General features: G+C 40.6%; 1 protein-coding gene across 9 annotated transcripts in view; it reads left to right on the top strand.

Moving 5' to 3' along the window:
• Positions 1–23510, top strand: part of dab2ipb (DAB2 interacting protein b) — a 207042-nt gene that overhangs the window by 86666 nt on the left and 96866 nt on the right. For 6 of the 9 annotated variants that reach the window (XM_086301231.1, XM_086301223.1, XM_086301222.1 and 3 more), the window contains 2 exons: positions 8002–8120; positions 16100–16218. In XM_086301231.1, the coding sequence (XP_086157357.1) occupies positions 8002–8120; positions 16100–16218 (238 nt within the window). Of the gene's footprint in view, positions 1–7134; positions 7202–8001; positions 8121–16099; positions 16219–23510 lie in introns of those variants that run through there. The other 3 variants (XM_086301220.1, XM_086301221.1, XM_086301226.1) reach the window with 2 other exon arrangements.

Below are 23510 nucleotides of genomic sequence, written 5' to 3' on the forward strand. Positions count from 1 at the left end.
CTTTCAGCAAGGAATTTGCATTTGCACTGTTACATTTTTATAAAGCTTTAATGTACATAAAAACCAGCTTCTTGTTTAAGTGAAAATAAATGGAAGGTTGTCTTTTTGCGCTAGTAATGTTGTGGAGTTGTATTTTGTCTCGCATCAATTATATCGTCGGTTATATCGTTATCGCAAATTTTCAAATATATATCGTGATAAATATTTTTGGCCATATCGCTCTGCTCTAATCTGATTATTATGAACAAGCGAGTGCAAGATTCATTAAACTGCATGCCTTAAAACATTCTGATTTAGTTGAGCTATGCACCACACTGATATTGTACAAAGCACAACATAATCTCCTTCTAAATTATATTTAGAGGTTGTTTGAAATTTGAAAGGAGAAAAACAAAAATTTCATAAAAGCAAAAGATAATGGGTGTAAACCTGTGTAGCAATTGTGATGAGGGATTAACACTATTTTGTTGACTATATAACAGATTTATTTAAAAAATAAAATCTGGTGCTACATATAAAAATTAGATAGGCGTCTTTGGCGTTTGTTTTGGTGAAATCTAGTGCTGACATTTAGAATACGTTGTGTATGTTGGCCAATAATTGTTTTTCCTATCAAATGGAATTCTTGATTGTCCAAATTTATTTATTTATGTAACCTGATTATTGCAGTCATTGTTATAATGACTGATCATTCATAAATTAAATATAAAACAGTCATAGAATTTTCTTAGCTGCCATTCAGAAAGAGTGTAGAATGATGTAGATTTATAAATACAAAGTAATAATACTGATCCCTAATAATAGGGTTATCAGAGGGTTTCTGCAGGTCCCTATTTTGTCTGTTTGTTATCTGTGATATTATATACATACTTTAGGTAAGGGTAAGGAAGAGCAAACAACAACATAGCAAGTTTAAGCATATTAAATAAGCCATGTAAATGTTTTTAAAGCACTCAGTTTGTCTTTTTATATAGCGGGATATGCACACAGTGTAATTTGGTGACAATAAATGAAAACACAAACTTTATTTATAAGAAATCTTGTCATTTAACAGGCCTATTCTGTTTTTTGTCCTGTCTTAGTTATCTGGCATAAAAGCATGCTATGTTGTATTAACTCATAAGAACAGCAGTATCAATGTATATGTAACAGATGAATCATGTTTTCAGGGACACAGAGGAACTTTTAATTGTCAGTCATTTGTTTCGGGGGAGGAAAAAAAGGAAGGCTGATACTGAATGTTCTTTTTCAAATCATTTGAAGGTAGATTAAAAAACCCTGTACAACAATATCTTCCTTACAATTTCATCAGTTATCACAAAGGCACTTGGCACAACCTGCTCCTTGTGGTTATAAACATAATCCGTTCATGTAAAAGAACAATGTCTACGTAGGAAGTCAGGCATTGTTTTTATTTCACCCTGCTTTAAAACAGAAGCACATTGGTACAGCCATGCAAAAAGCGTGCTGGTATGCAAAATATTCCACACTGGACCTGTTTTCACATTGATAATTAACTAGATGTTATCAGTGTTCTCTGTCTGACATCTGACTACCTGATTTGGATAGTTCTTTTCTTTATCAACACAACTGGATAGGTGTACTGGGTAGGTAATGCTTAACTGGGAGTATTAAATATCACAGTTTGCTTCCAGAGATCTATACCACAAAGCCGGATTTTGTCTTTTCCATGTAATTCAAGGGTTAACTCTGGGCTTTCTGTACTATGATAGTGGTTCATTTCTTATCAGATTAAATCTCCATGGCAACTTACTCTGTAATCCTAACCTGCTCCAGATTAGAGGAACTGAGGAACCTATAACAAGTCACTATTGTACTTACTGACCTCATATTAAATTTCTATGACGATTAAGCCTATTGAATTCCATTTTTATATTTAATCCGGTTGTTCAGTGATGACGCGACGAATCCTACTTCCGGGCCTAAAGTAGTCTGCGTTTAATATGGCTTTTGTGTTGTTAACATGTTTAATGTTATGTATTTTCTTCTATTTGATCTCAAAAAGCTCCTAAAACAGTCAGTGATCACTGTTGACCTCCCTCGGCTTTTATTACCGCTAATCATTTATTTAAGCTCAGTTTTTAAAACCTTAGGATGTAACTACAGCCCAGCCCATGCAGCAGTATATGAATGACTAACCTCGTATTGTGGATGGATTATCTCAGTTGTTCTCCTGGCTGAAGTTTGGTCCTTTTACAGCATCCTGCCATGCGATTACATTTGTTCCTGACCACCGAGAACACTCACGTTAACTTTTATCGAGTGGAAAAAAAGTTAGCTTGTTTATATTATGCTAACATAGCTGTGTCGCTAGTGGTCACATAGCACATCATTATATACTAGCTAGCCCTTCGGTAACCCTACAAACGTCACTGCTGTTTAGTTTTCTGTCTTCATTTATGCTGGAAGTGATAACAGAGCTGTACGTTTTAATTTGTTTCCAAAACCCCGCAGTCAGGACATGCTATATTGTATTTAGATAGAAGCTAGCGAGCTAACTCCCTGCTAACTTCTAACTCCGTTAAATGTCATAAATTCCGTTTTCATGGATGGCTGGATGTTAAACTCAATTGTTACAAAACAAATTTCCCACGTGTGGGACTAATAAAGGTTATCTTATCTTATCTTATCTTATCTTACACTTGGTAGAGCAGAACGCTGATCATTTTATTAAAGATGAAAGACTTTAGACAGTTTTTCAACTCTCAGTAATGCCACAGTGATCGTTTGATATATGGACCTGCAGCGGAGTTTAGGCCCAGACACGGCTAGTGACGTCAGACTGAACAACCGGATAGGTTTAATCGTCATACGACATCTATAATATTTATAATTGAATACATGTATCCAGTTTGAAGTTTCCATATGCTCTAATTTTACTAGAATGTTCTTTAGAGATTTTTAATCACCATTTTATCATCATCTGTGGCAGAGCAGGTCAGCCACTAATCAAAAGGTCGGTGGTTTGATCCCAGGCTGCCTCCTGGCTGCATGCCAAATATCCTTGGGCAAGATACTAACCCCATGTTTGCCTACTGGTGGTGGTCAGAGAGCCCGGTGGCGCCAGTGTTCGACAGCCTCGCCTCTGTCAGTGCGCCCCAGGGCAGCTGTGGCTACAATGTAGCTCGCCATCGCCTGTGTGTGAATGACTGAATGTAGTGTAAAGCGCTTTGGGGTCCTTAGGGACTAGAAAAGCGCTATACAAATGCAGGCCATTTACACTCATAGGGATCATTTTCTGTGAAACACACGTTTAAGATTGGTTAAATGTTCCCAACACCACACCTTTAATGGGAACGCACAGGGGAAGCCCTGTGTTAACTTGGCAAATTGATACCCAACTTTATGTTGTTTATCCTGATTGCACTTCACTTCGGAGTATAGGGCCAAGAAGTGGGATAGTCTCAAAATCCTGCGTCCTTTAAAAACTCCCTTTTAACAGGCAGAAACCTCCAGCAGAAACAAACTTCCAGCTTAGGGAGAGGCAGTCATCTTCCATGACCAGTTGAGGGTTAGGGGAGAGAGGCTGTTGCCAAAAAGTCTAATATTTCTCCTTTAAAGGTCAAGTGCATTCACTCATAGGCTGCACATATTCTAAACTCCCAGCTATCAGTTGGTTTATACTGTTTTAAGCCCCCAAGGGCTCAAACTAGCACTTCCAGCTGTGGGTGGAGTCAAAACAGAAGCATGGCTCTTTTTTGTAGTAGGTGCTGATGGGGGATAGAGGTTAGTTTTTAGGAGATGAAGGTGTGACGATGCAGTTTTTGGACAGATTGAAGAAAATAAACGAGCTCGTGATAAGGTAAGACAATTAGCTGGATAAAGAAATGAAGAAGTCATCAATGAGAAACAGAAAGGAGGTGAGAACAGTGCACTGTATGGCCTTAGGTCTTTGACACTTGGTTTTCCGGTAACACCCTTTTGACCCAGCTGCTGTCTGTGAGCTCCCTGTGATCTCTGATCCTCTGACCTTACAAATGCAGCTCCCAAACACACACGTGCACCAACACACACACCTTTAAATCTTAAAATAGCTACAGTTAATAGCAGTTCCCCAGAGCCCCCAAGCAGGATGTTTCAACAGTCTGAGACCAGCCACCACATGCAGCGCAGCGCAGCTCTTTCATCGTTTTCTTCCGGATTCTGATTGGAACTGGTGTTTATTAATTTAAATTTCATTGAGTACGACTGTTTACAGCTCGCCGTCTGCTTGCGGGTTAGAGTCGGATACGGGAGCGAGTTATAGCGAGAGGGTGGTGTGGGGGCAAATTCCACGCGCTTGTGAAGATCCATCGCACGCAGATGTTGAAAACATGTGGAAGCGCTGGCTGCAAGTTTCACACACAGCAATTAGTGTAGAACTAAACGATGTGTGTTCGTGTGTGTCTTTTATGCGCGAGCTCCCCTCTTGAGCGCTTGTAGCAGCCAGCTGTACGTAAGTGGGGGGAGATTTCCGTGACGAAGTTAACTGGAGGGGTACATTTATTAAAGTTGAGCGGAGAAATGCGCCAGTGCTGATGATAACCCTAATCAAGCCCATTTTCTCATGAATGATTTTCTGATTTTATTTATTTTAGACAGAATGCATTTGTTGTCTGGTATAATATACTAAAAACAATATAGTATGTGGAGCATCATAACAGATCGAGAGGTGCAGGTATCACCACAGAAGTCCACTGTGTTCCTCGGATTTGTACGCAGCCCTTGCAGCCCTCCTATCTAGACATGGACTCTCTTCTATGTAGGCATGGACTCATCTTGACACACTTGACAGACAGGGCTCTTGAGTTTTCTGTTTTGTACAGATATAAGGGTTTTAGATGAGTCTAATTCTGATTATCTTATCTCTGACTGCACATTTCTAAGCTCAACATGGCATTAATGCTTAGCTAGTTTGCTTTGCCTTCACAGAGCAATGGATCTCTACTCAGAGGATCGGGCTTTTTCAATTACAGAGACTTGAATTCGCTCCATGTCAGAGCATGTTATGGCTGTCTGCTTTTTGATGCTCTGGACCACGTGCGTTTCTCTTCTGTTCTCTTTGTGTGGGCTCGGGATGCTTCGCACAGCAGGAAGTGCTATTCCTATGCTTGTTCTTCAATTACTGTGTAACAGCGCTTAATACAGTCAACCAGCCTGTTAAGCAGCAGACAGCTAATTTAGCACAACTCAGCTTGATGAGCGAACAGAAAAGACAGCACTGACAAACACATCTTCCGTGTGTGTGTGTCTGTGTGTGGCCTGTTAGGATATGCTCCGAATGCAAATACCATATTAGACACATGTCACATTTGATGCAGTTTTTGGTCATGTCATAGCAATCCTGAGCCACTTCAGTCCTTAATTAGCTGAAACCTAATATTCTAATGCATAAATATTTCCACCCTAAAGTCAATGTTGATGCAACATCAAAACTTCCCCAAAAGTTGATATTTAAAAGGTGCATAATGGACATTTTATGTCAAACTTTAAGAAAATTGTAAAAGAATCACACGTTAACATTTTCAAGATTTTGGTAATATCCTCATCTCAACAAAATGGTCATTGCACCTATTAAATATGATGCCCGACTATAGATTTATGGGTGCGTATGTGTGTGTTAGGATGTTTAAAGTCATGTACAACTACCCACATTTATCACTAATCTAATTTACTCCATTAGAGCTCATTTAACTGTTCTAGCATGTCCTAATTGAGGCCATGTCCTCACCGAGACCTCTTAATGTGTCTCTTGTTGTATAAAACAGCGGTCTCCAACCTTTTTTGGGCCACGGACCGGTTTATGCCCGACAATATTTTCACGGACCGGCCTTTAAGGTGTCGCGGATAAATACAACAAAATAAAACTAGTACCGGTACCAAAAAAAAGAAGATTTATTCATAACACACGTGAAAAGACCCAGGAAAACAGAGTTAACGATAAAAACGATAACAAAATAACGCTGAAAACCGATAAAAACCCTGAAAACCATACATTTCACACCCGAGCCTCAACTCTCGCGGCCCGGTACCAAACGACTCATGGACCGGTACCGGTCCGAGGCCCGGGGGTTGGGGACCGCTGGTATAAAAATCTCGAGTCTTCTTTCTTTATATTCTGCTCGGAAAACACAAACTAAGTCCAGAAAACTATTGAGACATATGCAAGCATTTATGGAAAAACAGTTTGTACAATTTTTACGGTCTTGACAGTCAACAGTCAAGTTGATATATCAATGGCCTCTGTCCAGATGATCTCACACTGCTTCAATAATGTCAATGTCAGGGCTCTGGGGAAGCCAACCCAAGGCTGATTTTTAAAAAATACACAGCGGAAAGCTACCAGTGTATGCTTTCATTGCATTTCCAGATCAACTTGCCATATTAAAACATTAAGCCCAAGTCATGATGCTGCATGGTAGATCGTTCTGCCAAGATTCTCAACACCGCTGGGTGAAATGCAGCCCCAAACCATGACAGAGCCTCCAGCCTTCCACTAAGATAATTTCTGATGAGACTTTGGTGAACAAATTTAAAATACAATTTAAAGTTGTTTCTTTGGCAAGTTGTTTGGCATCTGTCAGTGCAACATCAGTTCATTCCTTGAGTTAGCTCGAATGCTATTTTTATGCTTGAATGACAGAAGGGTCAGTGTTAAGTGGTGTGACAAAGAAAGAAAGAAAGAAAAAGTGCTTTCGTCAAAAAATGGTCAGGTACAAAGAGTGGAGCGGAAAAGCAGCTGATGCCTCAAAAATCTTTGAAAAGATTCCAGAAAGCCTGGAGAACTATTGCTCAAGACCTCTTTAAAAGTTAAAACCACATCTCGCTGCTTGGAAACAGAATATAAAGAATTTATGGGAATTTTATGAAGCCTTTTGTGCATTACTGTATATAATCAATTTTCAGTCCATCAGTTGTTTAACACTGAGATGTTAGTTCACCCACCGCCTAACATCTGATCATTCTGCTCTCTACCTGTGAGCTAGCACTTTGCAGTGACGGCTGTCTGAAATCTGTGAGGACTTGCATGCTCAACATCACTCACATTCCTCTTGGACGTGTCCAGATATGCTTGTTCTTTGCACATTCACAGTTTTTGACTCCACAGCTCTTTCAAAACGTATTCAGATGAGCGTGTTCTTAAATCATGAAGGTCTGTGTGTCTGAGTTCAGAGGGAAAACTGAAAACTACACAAGAGACGTAAGATAACATATCACGGATGAGTTTAGTAAGTGGGTGACGGGTGGGAAAATAAGAAGTGGAAATGTAATGTGCATGTCTTTATATCATGTCAAATATAAAATAAAAAATGAAAGGGCTTATTTTTGTTCTTATGAAAGTTTAAACTATTGTGTATCAGCACTGAAAGTATTCATAGTCTGCTTAAAGCTTTGCTAAAATTGATGAAAGCATTAGGTTAAGGTTTGAGCTTGTGATGTTGTGTTTCATACCCATCAGAAGCTTTTCTTTTTGTAGAGTGTTTTGAGTTCACTCCAGTTTGAGCCCATTTCTCACCACGAGCTCCAGACCTTTATCTCTATCACGCTGCCTGTGTCAAAGGTCAGCCTGGTCAGTCTGACACTTTGATCGAGTTGTGTTTGGAGTCTTTCTCCTTCCTCTTTGAGTTTCTTCTTCGTCTCTTGATTCTTCAGTTTGTTGAAAATGAAAGGTTGAGCGAGTTTTAAAAGCAATCGTGATGTTTGACATGATGTGCACTTTAAAATGCATCACGACTATTGTGAAATATGGGGAAAAATAGTTTTCTTAAGAGGAAAGAAGAACAATGCCACCCCCATGTATGTAGCTTAGCAGACTGAAGGGAAACCGTCTAGTCTCTGTCCAAAGCTCTGTTCAGCTCCTATAAAATGATTTGATAAATGATTTAAGCAAGTGCAGGACAGCATGTTAATTAGTTGGCTTTGGAGGTGCTGATTAGTGAGTTTATTGGATTGATGTTTTTACGATTCTAAGGCCAAACGTTAAATCTTCTCTCTGTTCAGAGTCTCCTCCAGAAAGGACAGGACGCCGCCGCAGTATGCCGGGGTCCTCGGACAAGAGCACACCGTCCATGGAGCCTACATCCACCGCTGCGACACCTTTCAGAGTCACCGTGAGTACTGTGAGTTTGTCTTTGTTTTCCTTTTTTCTGCCTCTTCTTTGTTTTCTTCTCTGACTGTCATTTTCTCCCCCTTGATGTGCCTTAGCAGGCTGTTTCTTATAGAACAGGTTTGCTTTTCCCCCTTTTTCTCAAGGCTCGTCTGGCATCCAGATGGAAGGATGCCAATCTGAAACTCATTTGCTTTAAGTGTTTGGAACAGGGCCTTTGATGTTTGGCGTCTATGCAACACAAATACATTTGCACAATTTGGGTTTCTACTCAGCACTCAAACCCTCATTGATTTTGATTTACCTTCATTAAATTTCTTATTCTCATTCGAATAGTTCAAGTGAGCTAAGGCACGCACATACTCCCACACCTGTTCGTGCTCGGCATCCATCCGCCATCTAGCACGCTTGTCCTCTCCTCGGTCAAGCGCGCACACAAATGCAGAGCAGTGCTTTGCCTGTCATGTTGCATAATTCTGCTGTGCTTTCTGCCATGTTTAATTCAGCAGATAAACAACCAGTTGATTAAGCAAAAGCATCCTCTATGAGTCATCAATTTAAAGATAATTAGCAATTAGAGGCGCACATTTCCATTAATAAATAATGAGCGGGGAGATGTCGCCCCAGAGGTGAACTGTAAACAGTCGAAGTTAGGCCAGCAGAGCCACACACGCTCAGTAATTAGTCTCTCATAAAGAATATTCTAGCTTTGTATAAACCATCAGCCTTTGCAGGTACACCAGTGGACTTAGTTAAGAGCTTCACACTCTTGCATCATTCCTGAAACCAGAAATTATATATTTGCTTTCTTTCATTTCCTTCTTTTCCCCCACCATCAGCAATATTCTGCACTCAAATGACTCTAGTGCTCTAATAAAAGCCCACAGTCAATGTAATAACAATAAACAGTAGACCCACTAGACCCACTAGTGCTGGACCACCTGCAGAGTGACAATAAAGTCTGTTACTCATATAAGACGATCACAGTTTGCCAACCTAGAGATGGCAAAACTCTAATCTGCCCTTATAAAAAGATGGAAATGGTATTGGGACGTGTGTGTGTGTGTGTGTGTGTGTGTGTGTGTGTGCTCGTTCTCTGACCTTTTAATTACGATTGTATATGCTACCACTGTAACCGGACTTCCCGAAATGTAAAAAAGAAAAGGAGAACTGAAAGCTTGCGGTGAGCAATATAAGAACCAAATGAAGAAGTAAAAGCTTGGAGGAGACAGAGAGGCTCAGGTAGGATGGGCTAGACACTGGGTAAGCATCTCCTCAGCAGCTCCTTTGTACTTTCCAAAGGAAAAGGGTAGAGGAGTGCAGCACTGCTGGTCACATGACCACTTAACTTGCTTCTGATGTTTTATTGATGAGCAGCAGTAACTTTTTGTGTAAAGAAAACAAGCTTCCTCAGGGAACATTTAACCCTCTCCTGCACTTTTCCCTATACTGCCCCCCTCTGGCGTCTGTCGGGATTACAGCAACAGTTCCCCTCACAGCAACATTCTTACCTGCACATCTTATAAGTAACATTTGACCATTATTTTTGGTGACCAATATTTTCAGCTTAAATTACTGAAGGGAAACAAGATGATTTTACCAACACACAGACTAGCAGATCATACAGATACTTCTACACTGAAGATAGATGCAATTGAGATTAATGTGCAACCATATTATTATAAAGATAACCTTGCTGTGTTCACACTGTAGACAGTATGCTGCTCTTGGCCTCTTCCTCCAAGATAGAAAAGGGAAGATCATGTTTTATGCTGATGATGTCTGTTTCCTACTGATTAATGCCTGCAAAAACAGGACTTACTGGAAAAGCACCGTCAACTTCAACTCAGTTTCAAAGAGCTTAGTAACAAGTACAGGTATGCCTTAAAGACAGAGACAGGATGTATCTTAATGCCAAGCATACATAAATATACCACAACCTAAGAGGCAGTAAATAACCATGGCGTACACAGCACCACACATATTTTAAATCTTAGTGCATATATCTTCTGTAATTGTCCTAGCATATGTGTGTTCCCCAACTCATCTTAGGCACGTTAAAAAATCTGGATTAAACCTACGATATAAACTACCTAGTTATAATCTATATACACTCAAAAGTTGATCATCTGAAAATGAACAGCAACGGTACGTCTACATTATGTGTACATTGCTGACATTACGTGCACGTGACATGTGCAACGTTGTACAACGCTAGCAGTGTCTGCAATTGATTATTTTGTATTATACAATGAAAATTTAGCTTTTTATCATTCACTGGTTAGATTTTTATGAAAACCCATTTTTGCCATCTCATTATATATTGTGATATAATGAAGATAAAAAAAAATAGCATGTTAAATTAACGTCTGTGTTTTCATACATGAGCAAAACTGTCACAGCAAAAATCATCTGTATTGCAGGTTTTTGCTAGTAATGAATAGAATTTGACTTTTTGATGTGTTTTATTTTATTTATTTATTTTTTTCATTTTTGAGCACTCATACTTTCTAATGTGGGGGGAAAGGAGGTATCTAGGACTGAAAAACAAGTAAAGGAAGTTGTGAAAGTAATTTTTTTTCTTAGCTTTATTAAATATTTAATATTTATATTATTTTTAAAAAGTCATCAGATTCTGAGAGGGCGAAGTGGGAACTTCATATTCGACTGACTCTATTAAAATATCAGTAAATCAATCATAACAGCATATTAACATTATTGTTATTGATAGTTTCATGCTAATAGAGCCCTTTGAATTGAAACTGAATATTGAATGGATGGACTGATAAGATACAGACATGGTACGCGCACAAATGTTGGAGCGCAAACGAGAAGACGGGCAGTGATTCTCCTGCATCTTCTACTTTTTTTTAGCAATAACAAACCACCCCACACTTTTCTTCTACAGTGAAAAGAGTTGTGGTGACATCTAAAGTAGTCCCCCTAGGCCTTGAGCTAAATCTGTCAAAATGTTTTTTTGTCATGTACTCTGCAGCGACTGGATTCACGATCTGCACGTGCATGGTGGAATCCATGCACACGCAAAAGCACAACTTCTCTAAAACAATTGCTCGCCAGCAGGCGAGAAAAAAATGTTTCAAAGCCAAGCCAAGAATAGTAGTTCAAAATGTGACTGTAAAAGTTACAACTTGATACTTTCTAATGTGCAGTGCTTTAAAGAGCAGACAAATAAATCTTATCTAAGTCTCTCACGTCCACGTCCCGCTGATTGCGCTAGCTGAGTGGATTGATTTGACTTAGGGAGAGATAGGATAAAGAGCTAACTCCATTCTCCCTACCTTCTAGCCCCTCTTAGATAATAGCAGGGGGTCTAATTGGACAGGTAGGTCTCTTGTTTTCATCAGGTTGTTCTAGAGGAGGACAAGAGAGGTTGACGTGAAAGCAGGGAACACCCTGCTGATTGTCCAGGCACTGATTCTATCAGCCCCCATTAAGGGAGCCTGGAATTGCCAAGCCAAGGGAATAGCATTAACTCGTTGCAAGCATTTACTTTAATTTCAAGAAGAAAAAAGCCCAATTACACAACTCTTAGTGCTGATTTAATGAAATTGGACAGGCTGAGATTACGATCAAGAATGCAGGCCTGTTATATACTCGCACACAAGCGGGCATGTACAGAGCTGCACTGTAAACAAGTATCGTATTAATTATAGATGGACTCTTTTGACAGACATTAAGTTTCAGAGGCCTAGTGCAATAAAGGACAGACAGGTTGTTAAAAACCAAGCACGATGAGCAGAATATTCTATTACCCTCCTTCCCATTAGCTGTGAACCGTGGCAGTATGAATTGATTAAAGAGCTCAATGAAATTCACACTAACGTGCGACACTATAAAGCCTCCGTTTAGGTTTCTGTGTAAATAGGAATTTGCAAAGGGCCTGACCTTAGAGGGGAAAAACATGTAACGCTGATGAAGACCAACCGCAGCATTGTTGAACGAGAAGCGAATCAATGTAAAGATCTCAAACACCGTTAAGCTGAGCCTGCCGGGAGATTGTATTCTCATTAGCGAGTTGCTTTGGCGCGTGGCAGAGTGACGGCGTGATGTATGCCCTCTCATTAAGGTGTGAGGTTTTGTTTTTGTTTTGTTGGCGTCGCTCGCCATTTTCCCTTTGAGTACCTACAGCGAGATATAATGGGAATGGGTCAAGCGTCCAACGGCGATGTCAGCCATCTCTGCTTACTGTATGATAATTGGCGTCCTATAGTTTGCCAACATTTGTTCAGACAAACACCAGGATTATTAACCACGGGGAGGACCGAGCTTATTTGAGCATCTGTCGTTTCAAGTGCCGGCTGGACTCTCTCCCATCGGCTGTTCCTCTGCTTTAGCCCCCATCCGCCAGCAACCTTGTCACTCGTTTGGTATTCTTTTGCTTTCTCCCTCATTTAATTTCATTCTATTGCTTCTTCTATCAACTCGTGCTCTGCCACCTCCACATCGTGCTCCACTTTTTCCCCATTTATCCTGCTCCTGTAGCTCATCCCTTTTCTGCAGACACTTGCTGTCACTTTCTCAATTTTTTGACTGGTCCAACCTCTATTTCTGCTTCTTCATCTTCTCCTATTTCTTTGCTCTCTGGAGTTGCTGAAGGCAAATTCCGTGCTGAAATTTTTTCGTTGACCCCTTCATAAGCTAATGTTAATATAGGTATCAGTCATTCTTGAGAGGAAATAGTGTGAGGGGAGAATAGGTTATTCTCTTCTAATGACCTGTATCCTTTCTAATTGCTCTGCGAGGGCTTTGACAGGTTAACTGATATATGGAGCGGTGTCTTGTATTTCTTTTCTATGATTTTTTTCTTTTTCTTTTTCCGTCTTCTCTTTTAATGTCACGTCAGTGTCTGCGTACACCGGGGAGGGTGAAATAGAGAAATTATAGCTTTGTACGTGTCTGTCTTTTTTTTTTCTCTTCTGGATTCTATTTTTCTTTCTGCTCCATTCTTCCGAGGCCATCTATCAGGGCAAGGGGAGAAGTAAAAACAAAATGAGCAGCCACTAATCAATCCACCTCGCCTTCAGGGACGTGTTTCTATTCACTGACTTATTTCTGCAAATCGAAAGGAGGGGGGCATTTTAATTTGTTAGCTGTGAATATATCAACAGTAGCAAGCGCCTCACACACGTACACTCTAGGGCTTACGAGGAAGAAGCATGGTTTTGTGAATGGCGGTGTGTTGGAATGCAGAAAGGTGCGTCTTTGTTGTCAGAAGGTCAAAATCGTTTAGCTTTTCTTTGAGACTTCTCGTCATGTCGGTAACCGTGATGCTAAATGCATTCCAGCTGCACAGTGTCTGACTTGTCATTGTTTTCTATGGGCGCCTATGCTAATTTAACCACATGCCCACATAAAACCTCATGCACTCACATACACAGACAGGGTGAATGAATTATGTATTTATACAACTAATAATATACAAGAGCGGGACTGAGAGCGAATTAGATCGAGAAAAAGGAGCCCTGTCAAAAGCATCAGGTGTCTCGCTCTCTAACAGCAGTGACTAAGCACCGTTCATTTAGCTAATAGCCCCTGAGCAGAGTTCATTGGTGGCAGGTAGCAATCGTCAGCCATTTGCTGCCCACCTCTTTGTTGGCTTATGCACATATGTTGCCAGGTATTGCTAATATAAGGCTTGCATACAAAAAATAAAATCAATCTGATTGTTGCTATTTAGTATTCAAAACCGATTAAAATGTCATTATAGCACAGTCAGAATAAATATTAAACAGTTGTTCTGAATTGTTTGAGCCCTCATCCTGGTGTTAATTTGAAAAAACAAAACAGAACTTCATAACCAACCCACAGTAATCTGTTTATTGTGGATCTCACAGCCTTTATAATTCTTTATATAGCAGTACCATATCTGTGCACATTACCTGTGTCTTGCTTTAAACCACATAAGACTTTATAACCACTTGAATAATCGCAAAGAGCTGGAAATTTTCATGTGCTGCCACAGATTTTTAGTCCAGTTCTTGTATAAATTGGCATCGCTTCTTCTTTGTCTTTCATTTGTTTCCTCAAATTTTTTAAGGACATGTTGCACACATATACTAAGACAGTTTTTAGCTGCTGTCACTGTTAGTAGCAAAGTAACAAAGAAGATACTTTGACTTTTTTAAGGCTTGTTAAGTAGTTTGACATTCTTCTGAAAGTAGTTAGGATCAAGAGTGGAGTAAAAATGAGTTTTTTTTTACTCATTTTCAGCAGCCAATTCCCAAAGAAAAACTTTGTAAGACCTTGAGAGAAGCTGAAGAATTATTGCTCAAGACCACTTTAAAAAAAATTGCAAAAAAGTCTGGTTACTTGGAAGCAAAATCCAAAGAAATGAGGGGTACATCGAGTCTTTTGCACAACACTGGACCTCCAGAGCCACATAGGGAATTTTGCTATTGTTTTCGTTTGCTATCAGGTTCTTTGAGGTGTTAAAATCGATTCTGTGCACTTTCATATTTACCTTTTTCCAAACGTCTTCCTCCAGTTGTTTCGCTACCATCTAGAAATTCAGATGCAGCTGAGAGTAGCTCCTCCATTTCCTTTGAGCATTGTGTTGTGGGATGGTAAGTGTGCACCAACAGCACACTCAAAAAGAACTGTTCTTCTGTGTGAATACTCAATACTCAATACATGGCTGTTTAAAGTACAAACTTTCCCCTCAGCATTCTGCTGACAGTACAGTAGCAGTAGTGCTGTCACCGTACTTCCCTGTCTAACTTCAGCCTTGAAAAAAACACGGCTATCCCACGCGACGCTGGATACCACACGCCGGCTAATGATACACAAACATTCTTATGACTGGCGTGAGCTTAAATATGTTGTCATTAGCAAGTCTTTGTTCGTAGGCCAGAGTGCCTCCTGGATGACAGGTGTTCTTCATCAGGATGCCGGGGCTCCTCTGTGATCAGCTGGCAGACTGTCTGGAAGTCACTCTAATTATCCCTATTCCGCTGTTGCCTGGGGCGACCTGTTCACACTGTAGGTGGTAATTATACAGGTGTGTTAATGGCGTGAATGGGAAGCAGGGAGGTCCTTTAGCCTCTAGCTTGTATAAGAATATGAAGATAAATCACTGTAGGTATTTGGTTTTTTGAACTACTTTGTTTCTTAAAGCTGCTCAGTGGATATTGAGCCTATTAAACAGCTGCCTGAACACCTGATCAGTTTAACCACTAACCAGTTTACTACTTTTTCCTACACACAGGCGTACTTTAAAATTCCCTCATCTTTGTGCTTTCACCCAAAGATGCCATACACCCTCTTAATTACGAGTCCTTTTTTGTTTTCTTGGTCTATAATAATGTTTCTTCGCAGTTAAGTCTTTAAAAACAAAAAGGTGATAAAACAATCAGGTTTTTTGTTTGTTTTTTTTGTCTCTCCAAACTTGCAACATCATACTGTTTATGCACCACGTCTCATTATTCCCTCGCTTTTAATGCCAGCCAACAGTTGCCATGGAGATGGTGAGGCGCTTGGGGGAGTGCGATTGCAGATGTTAGAAGAAGCAAACAACTCAGACAAAGAAGAATGAGAAAACCAATAAAAGGGTGCATCAATAGAAATACTGCAGGGGGGGGCACGTCGCAAGATTTGTCACAAATACATAATTAGTGATGTGGGGAAAAACTATAATTTCTTCATGCATATGATCAGCCTTATTTTTGTGTGTGTGTGCCAATGTTCTTTTAGTCGAGCTTCTTTTTGTGACAATATGCTGGTAGTTTTATGTCTCTGTGTGCTGGGGAAATGCTTTGTGCGTCTAACCTTGTACGGACTTTTCTTTTCTAGCATGAGCCTTTTTTTCTAGCTTTGATATGATATCTGTACCCATTTATTACCCTTTAACTATCCAGAGCACTTGCTCTCTTCTTGAATTTAGGATGCGGTGCTTAAATCCTGGTATTAATATGTTGTGTCTTACTGCCAAGTTAAGCAGTGACGCTGTCTTATGACTGTCTTTCTCTGCATCAGGGCTTTCTAAGTCGACGGCTGAAGGGCTCCATTAAGCGCACCAAGAGTCAACCCAAACTTGACCGCAATTCCAGCTTCAGACACATCCTTCCTGGCTTCAGGAGCGTTGACAATGACAGGTAATTGTTTGGTTATCATTCCTGCACCCTCTGCTTCTTCGCATATCAGCTCTCGTGCCATCCTTTGGCCGACGGCAGGTTATTTAGGTCACTGTTGACATATTGAATTGCAATGTCGGTGTACTGACAAATAATAATAATTTTTAAAAAAAAGGGAATTCCACAATCAGTCTGTCGCTCCCTATATGTCGTGCTCTTTTTCTGTTTGTTCCCCCTTCCATTCTCATGTCATGTCATAGCGTGCAGTAATATGTTTGGCTCAGAGTAGAGCTGTGGATTTAAAGTTATGTCTGTAATTCATGTCAGAGCTTGTGCTGAAATAATATATATGTTTGTTTGGTTTTGCAGTAAGGCCTAGGCATGTGCAACATTGTTGTTGACAAAAAACCAAATGAGTGTGGCTGTGAGTACACTTAACAGTTTGAACAAGTGGCTTACTAAATAATTCACCATGTGTACAGTTGTTCTAAATGAGAAAATTGGCTGCAGTGACCAAAATCATTTTTTGTCACCAGGCTGTGTACTTTGATTTAGTTTTCAGACGTATTCTTTTGACTAAAATATCATTTTTGTATAAATTTAAACGTAATACTGTCAGTTTAGTCTAGTTTTCGTCAGCTAAACATCATAAGATTACAGTAGACTAAATAAAACATTGACTTACCCTACTTATTTTAGTTGACTAAGTCTGTTGTGTTGTAACCCATGAGAATTGCTACTCACGGTTTATAAAACTTATTTTCCTTGACATCAAATGCAAAATGTATCTACTTTTCTCTTCCTCCAAAGTGTTGACATTTTGCCAGTTTTCAAGAGAAACAGTGGAATATGGGATATACTTGTACCATTTTTTTCAAAGAAAAAGTTTTACCATTTCCAGAGAGCAGATTAAATGTGTGCGTCTCTAATGCAAGAACATTACTTCCAAGCTCATCTTGACTTTAAAAAAAAAAAAATTTCTGATTGGATCTCATCTCATTAGAACATTTTATCTTGTTTTTATTTTTTGACGAAAGTGTCAGTACATTTCATGATTGTATAGCAAATGCGTTGTCTTTTTGTCAAAAAGTAAAGAAAAAAAGGTTCTTGACAAAAACTATCAGGAAAATTTGTCAATGAAATTAATACAAATTAAGATGGCCTGTTTGCATGTTTGCATATGTACACTGTGATCAGATGGAGACAGTATGTGTTACTAGGGCTGGGCCATATTATACCGTTCACGGTAATACCGGTATAATGTTAGGCAACGATAGGAAAATGAAATATCGCGATAGAATGGGAGTAAAACGCGCATGCGTTATTGTCATATTTGTCGGACTAAGATGCTCTTAAATCTGGGAGTAATCTGGGTCCTAAACGCTGTATGCTTCAGGTCAAACAACACTGCATCATCACTGAGAGTTAAAAACTGTCTAAATTCTTTCATCTTTAATAAAACGATCAGCATTGCTGCTTTACCAGGTGTAACTATAAAGTTTAACTTCCAGGCATCCATGAAAACAAAAGTTATTACATTTAACGGAGTTAGAAGTTAGCAGGAAGCTAGCGGAAGTTAGCTCGCTAGTTTCGCTAGTTACCTAAGCATGATATAGCATGTTCTGACTGAGAGATTTCTGAAAAAATTCAAACGTACAGCTCTGCTATCACTTCCAACATAAATGAAGACAGGAAACTAAACAGCAGTGACGTTTGTAGGGTTACTGAAGTTGGGCTAGCTGCTGGTATATAATGATGTGCTACGTGATCGCTAGCGACACAGCTATGTTAGCATAACATAAACAGTGAAGCTGGAGGACGAACACTAACACTTTTCCACTTATAAAAGTTAACGTGAAGGTTCTTCATGGTTAGAGACAAATGCAATCACATGGCAGGATGCTGTAAACGGACCAAACTTCAGTCAGGAGAACAACTGAGATAATCCATCCACAATACGAGGTTAGTCATTAATATACTGCAACAACATGGGAATAGAGCAGCTGCCAGAGAATTCAACATTAATGAATCAATGGTACAGAAGTGGAGGAAGCAAGAAGAATGAGTTTAATAAAGTTTGATTTATCTGACTGCTTTGTTTCACTTAATGTGCCTTATAATCCCGTGCACCTTATGGTCCGAAAAATACGCACTGCACACTGCAGTTTAATGTTGCAAAGCACCTCTTTTTAACTTCAGTGGATATTATACCCCCGGATAAGCTGGAGGAGGTGGCTGGGGAGAGGGAGGTCTGGGCCTCTTTGCTTAGGCTGCTGCCCCCGCGACCCGGCCTCGGATAAAGCGGATGAAGATGGATGGATGGATGGATGGATATTATACATGGTTATGTTCAGGATATGTCAGCCCATTTCTACTGGAAATGCCTTTTGGTTAAACTTTCAGCAAGGAATTTGCATTTGCACTGTTAAATTTTTATAAAGCTTTAATGTACATAAAAACCAGCTTCTTGTTTAAGTGAAAATAAATGGAAGGTTGTCTTTTTGCGCTAGTAATGTTGTGGAGTTGTATTTTGTCTCGCATCAATTATATCGTCGGTTATATCGTTATCGCAAATTTTCAAATATATATCGTGCTAAATTTTTTTGGCCATATCGCCCTGCTCTATGTGTTACTGTACAACCCTGAGTCGAGTACTCTTGCTTGTCCGTCAGCCAGCCGCAGAGAAGAGTGAAGTTATAACATACAAAGAGTTGAAGTGAAACAGGGTGTCCACTGTAAGTACTGTCTGTGCTTTTTATGTCGTGGTTTTAGGTCTTTGAAGCTTTTGTTTGCGGTTCTACCGTTCTCAGAGAACTGTGTTGTTGCTCGCTTCCGTACTCGAGTCAGCATTCTGAACACCCATACTTCATCCACTTCTAGCGACACACAGCCGGGGTGGTCCACAGGGAAACATGCACGCAGACACATCTGCAAGACCATAAACTACGCTTAAGGGGGGCTGACTTGCTTTTAAAACCAGCCTCATGTGGCCACTCGAGGAAGTGTCGGTTTTTTGACACTTCCAACACTCGGCAACCCCCGAGGCCCGAGGACCAATCTTGCGCTATTACTTTGGTATGAAAGTCAGATTAAAGAGACATCGACTGTCTCTGAGGAAACCCTTTCATGTTACCACAGAGAACACCACGAGTCACACAGTCACAACAACCTTAAATGTTAAAAGCTGTAATAAATAAAGAAAGTAACTCCCGAAACATCAGCTTCTGTTCTATGGGAAGCAGGGAAAGCTGTGATGAGAGGTAAAATAATTTCTTTCTCATCACATAAAAAGAAAAAAGAAAACAAAAATATTCAGGAATTAGAAAAAAACATCAAATCACTAGAAGAAGCCTACGCGTCCCACCAAGATCAGGAAACATTGAACAAAATACGCAAAACAAAACTAGAATTAAATGAGATAATTGATAAAAAAACAAAATTCTTAGTACAAAGACTACGCCTACAAAATTATGAACATGGTAATAAATCCGGTCAATTTCTAGCAAACCAGCTAAAAATAAATAAAGAAAAAACAACTATATGTGCTGTTCAAGATTCATCTGGGAACACATTATATGAACCGATACAAATAAACAACATTTTCAGGGATTTCTATAAAACGTTGTATTCACCACAAATAAACCCATCTAAAAAAGAAATTGATCAGTTTTTGGACAACATAACTCTTCCAAAATTATTGGACACTCAAGCAATGGCACTGGATTCACCACTGACACCAGGTGAACTCCAGGAAGCCCTGATAAGTATGCACAATAATAAGGCTCCAGGTCCAGATGGCTTTCCTGCAGAATTCTACAAAGAATTCTGGTCGATTCTAGCACCAGTTTTCTACAGAACGTTGTTGGAAATTAAAGAAAAGGGCAGACTTCCATCAAATATGAATTCTGCAAACATTAATCTCCTGCTAAAACCAGGCAAAGACCCTGTATATCCCTCAAGCTATCGTCCAATATCCCTTATAAATGTAGACCTTAAAATAATCTGCAAAGCTCTCTCAAAGAGACTGGAGAAAATAACCCCCCTCTTAATTCATCCTGACCAAACTGGTTTCATAAAAGGTAGGCACTCATCAACAAATACACGTAGATTACTTAATTTGATAGACTACTCGTATAGTAAAAACCTAGAAACTACAATATTCTCTTTAGACGCAGAAAAAGCATTTGACAGAGTTAACTGGAAATTTCTATTTGCAACTTTACACAAATTTGGTTTTGGATCCTCTTTCATAAACTGGTTAAAAATATTATATAATTCCCCAACAGCTTGTGTTAGAACAAATGACCAGACATCCTCCAGCTTCTGTCTCTTGAGGGGCACCAGGCAGGGATGCCCACTCTCCCCTTCACTATTTGCAATTTTTATTGAACCACTAGCAGCAGCAATTAGACAGAATTCAGTAATTAAGGGCATAAAATGCAAGAACGTGGAACATAAAATCAGCCTTTATGCGGATGATGTGTTACTCTTTCTCCAAAATTCACAAACCAATATCTCTGGGGTGATTGAATTGATAAACTCTTTTGCAAGAATATCAGATTACTCAATTAACTGGTCAAAATCTACAGTCCTACCGATTAATTGCTCCCTCCATAATTCCTCTTCTACACCACTGCAATCGGGAAATATAAAATATTTAGGTATTAATGTTTCTCCCAAGCTTGCAGATCTAACTAAATTAAACCATATCCCACTTTTAAAGAAGGTAGAAGATGATCTGGCTAGATGGAAATGTCTACCCATATCACTCATGGGAAGGGTTGCCGCTATAAAAATGATGGTCTTACCAAAAATAAATTATTTATTCTCAATGATCCCAACTAAACCGCCACAAGATTGGTTCAGATCTCTAGATTCATGTATGTCCAAATTCCTTTGGAAAAATAAACCCCCACGTATAAGCTTAAAAACACTACAAAAGACCAAGGATAAAGGAGGACTAGAACTGCCTAACTTTCAGCACTACTTCTTAGCCAACAGGCTTCAGTTTATCTCAGGATGGCTAAAACACACCCTCTTAGATGAACCTTGGCTAGATGTAGAACAAGCACTCTGCAATAATCTAGAGATCTCAGACCTACCATTTATCAGCTCAAACATCCAACGACATGAATGCTTTAAAAGCATCAACATCAGCTCTTCTCTGACAGCATGGTGGGAGTTTCTAAAATTGACGGCGTCTTCATTAATCCCATGCAAACGTACACCTATCTGGAACAACCCTGACATATTACAAAACAATAATATGATAAACTTTTCAGATTGGAGTGATAAAGGAATCAAATATTTAGAACATATACTAGAAGGAACAGAATTTATTTCATTTGACGGACTAGTTACACAATATGGGATCAACAAGAAAAGATTTTTAGAATATCAACAAATTAAATCCATAGTAAAAAAGAAATTTAAACCGGGTCAAGTTGAACTACAAACACCACCAAGTGTGGTTCAATTTCTTACTCTTAAACCCCCCAAATTACTATCCAAAATATACAGAATGCTTTCTAAAACAGATGAATCAATATCACTTCCTATTGCAAAATGGGAAGCGGATTTATCAGTTAACTTAGACCTAAACTTCTGGTCTCAGATTTGCTTAAAAACCTTTCATCTAATTAGAAATCCCAGTCTTCAATTAATTCAATACAAAATATTACATAGAGTGCACTATACAGGTCATCGGATGTTCAAGATGGGCTTTACGTCTACCAACAACTGCTCACACTGCCAAACCAATTCACCGGACAATTATATCCACGCTCTTTGGTCCACCAGTTCAGAAGTTTTGGCGCGAGATATGTGAAGACTTATCGAAGTGTCTGAAATGTAACATTCCAACTTCCCCCTTAGTGTGTTTGTTGGGCAGCTTAGATAATGTCACTTCAGAAAAGAATATCGCCCATATGGTTTTCACTGCCCTATGCATAGCCAAGAAAACAGTCCTCATGAACTGGAAAAATAAAAATAATCTTAATTCTAACCAATATAGAAATTATCTATTAGATTACATTAGTCTTGATACAGCCTCTGCCACCACATCAGATCAATTGCTCTGGGCTCCTTTGATCAGCTCCATCACCTAGTGGGGGTGGGGGGTCATAGTTTGGTCCCGCCTTCACTGTTGTGATTGGTGTGGGGGTAGGGACAGGCTTAGGGCGTCGGGGGGTTCCCCGGAGGCATCTTCCTTGGGGGGCTCAACCCGGGGTAGCGGTCATGTCCGGTTAGGGGCTCTGTTGGCTCTCAGGTGACTGTTTCCTCGCGGCTGCGTGCAGCGGGGCTAGGGGAGGGTCTGTGCTGACGGACGTGGGTTACTGACCTGGTAGCCTGGCTGCCCCTGGGTGGGTCCGGGATGGGCGTGAGGTTCTGGGGGAGCTCCGTCTCTGGGCTGGGGCCCGGGCCGGGCCTCGGGGGCTTGGGTCCTGGTTGGTGTGTTGCCGGGGTTGTGGGCGGGTGGGTGCATGGGGGCCCAGCCCTGGAGCAGGGTGCCGCCGGTGCGTCGAGCCACCTGGGGGGCTCTTCAACTGGTGGGGGAGATTGTCACATCTTGCAGGAGCTTTCCTCTCCTCAGGAGCTCCCTCTGCAGGAGGGGGAGATACAGGAGAGGTGGAGGAAGATCTCAGCCTGGGTGTTTATTGTCTTATGTAGTCTGGAAGATGAGTGGATGGTGGGGTGGGTGCAGTTTTCTCTGTGGTGGGGTTGGGTGGACTGTCCCGGGCTCTGTGGGGCCGGGCGGCGCTGCTGCACTGGGCCCGGTCTGGATGGGCCTGGGCCCCCTTTCCCTGGCGGGTCGCGGAGTATGGGGGTGCCTACTGGGGTCAGCGGGGGAGCTGGCCCCAGGGAGGGGTCACTTGCCCCTCCCTTCCTTCCCTCCCCATCTCCAGCTGCCTCCCTCTTCCCGCTCCACCACAACCACCCACACATGCAGGGCCTTGGAGTAGGGGTATGTCACCAGGGTGCAGAGGAGGCTACCCCCCCCCCCCCCCCCCCCCCCCCCCCCCCCGTCCCCTTCTGGCTGCCTCTGCCTCAATTTTATCCCACAACTTAGACATTCACATTACTCACACTCTCATTACACATACATATAGGATCTTGGGGGTGGGCACGATACACGGAGTCCAAAGTACCATCAGGGTGTACACCCCACCCCTGGCATCGTTGCCCACCTCTCAATTTTAAATACACGTAGACATTGAGGGCTAGCAGGAGGGACCATGCGCTTACCTGCTGCTCTCTGGCAGGTAGCTCCAAGCCCTCCTGGGTTTTAAATGCACCTTAGAACACACATGCAT

Source organism: Aulonocara sp. 'chitande type north' Nkhata Bay, linkage group LG7, assembly GCF_057382095.1.
Source record: "Aulonocara sp. 'chitande type north' Nkhata Bay isolate Kocher_YH1m ecotype deep benthic linkage group LG7, A_spYH_male_GT1.1, whole genome shotgun sequence".
Lineage (NCBI taxonomy): Eukaryota > Metazoa > Chordata > Actinopteri > Cichliformes > Cichlidae > Aulonocara > Aulonocara sp. 'chitande type north' Nkhata Bay.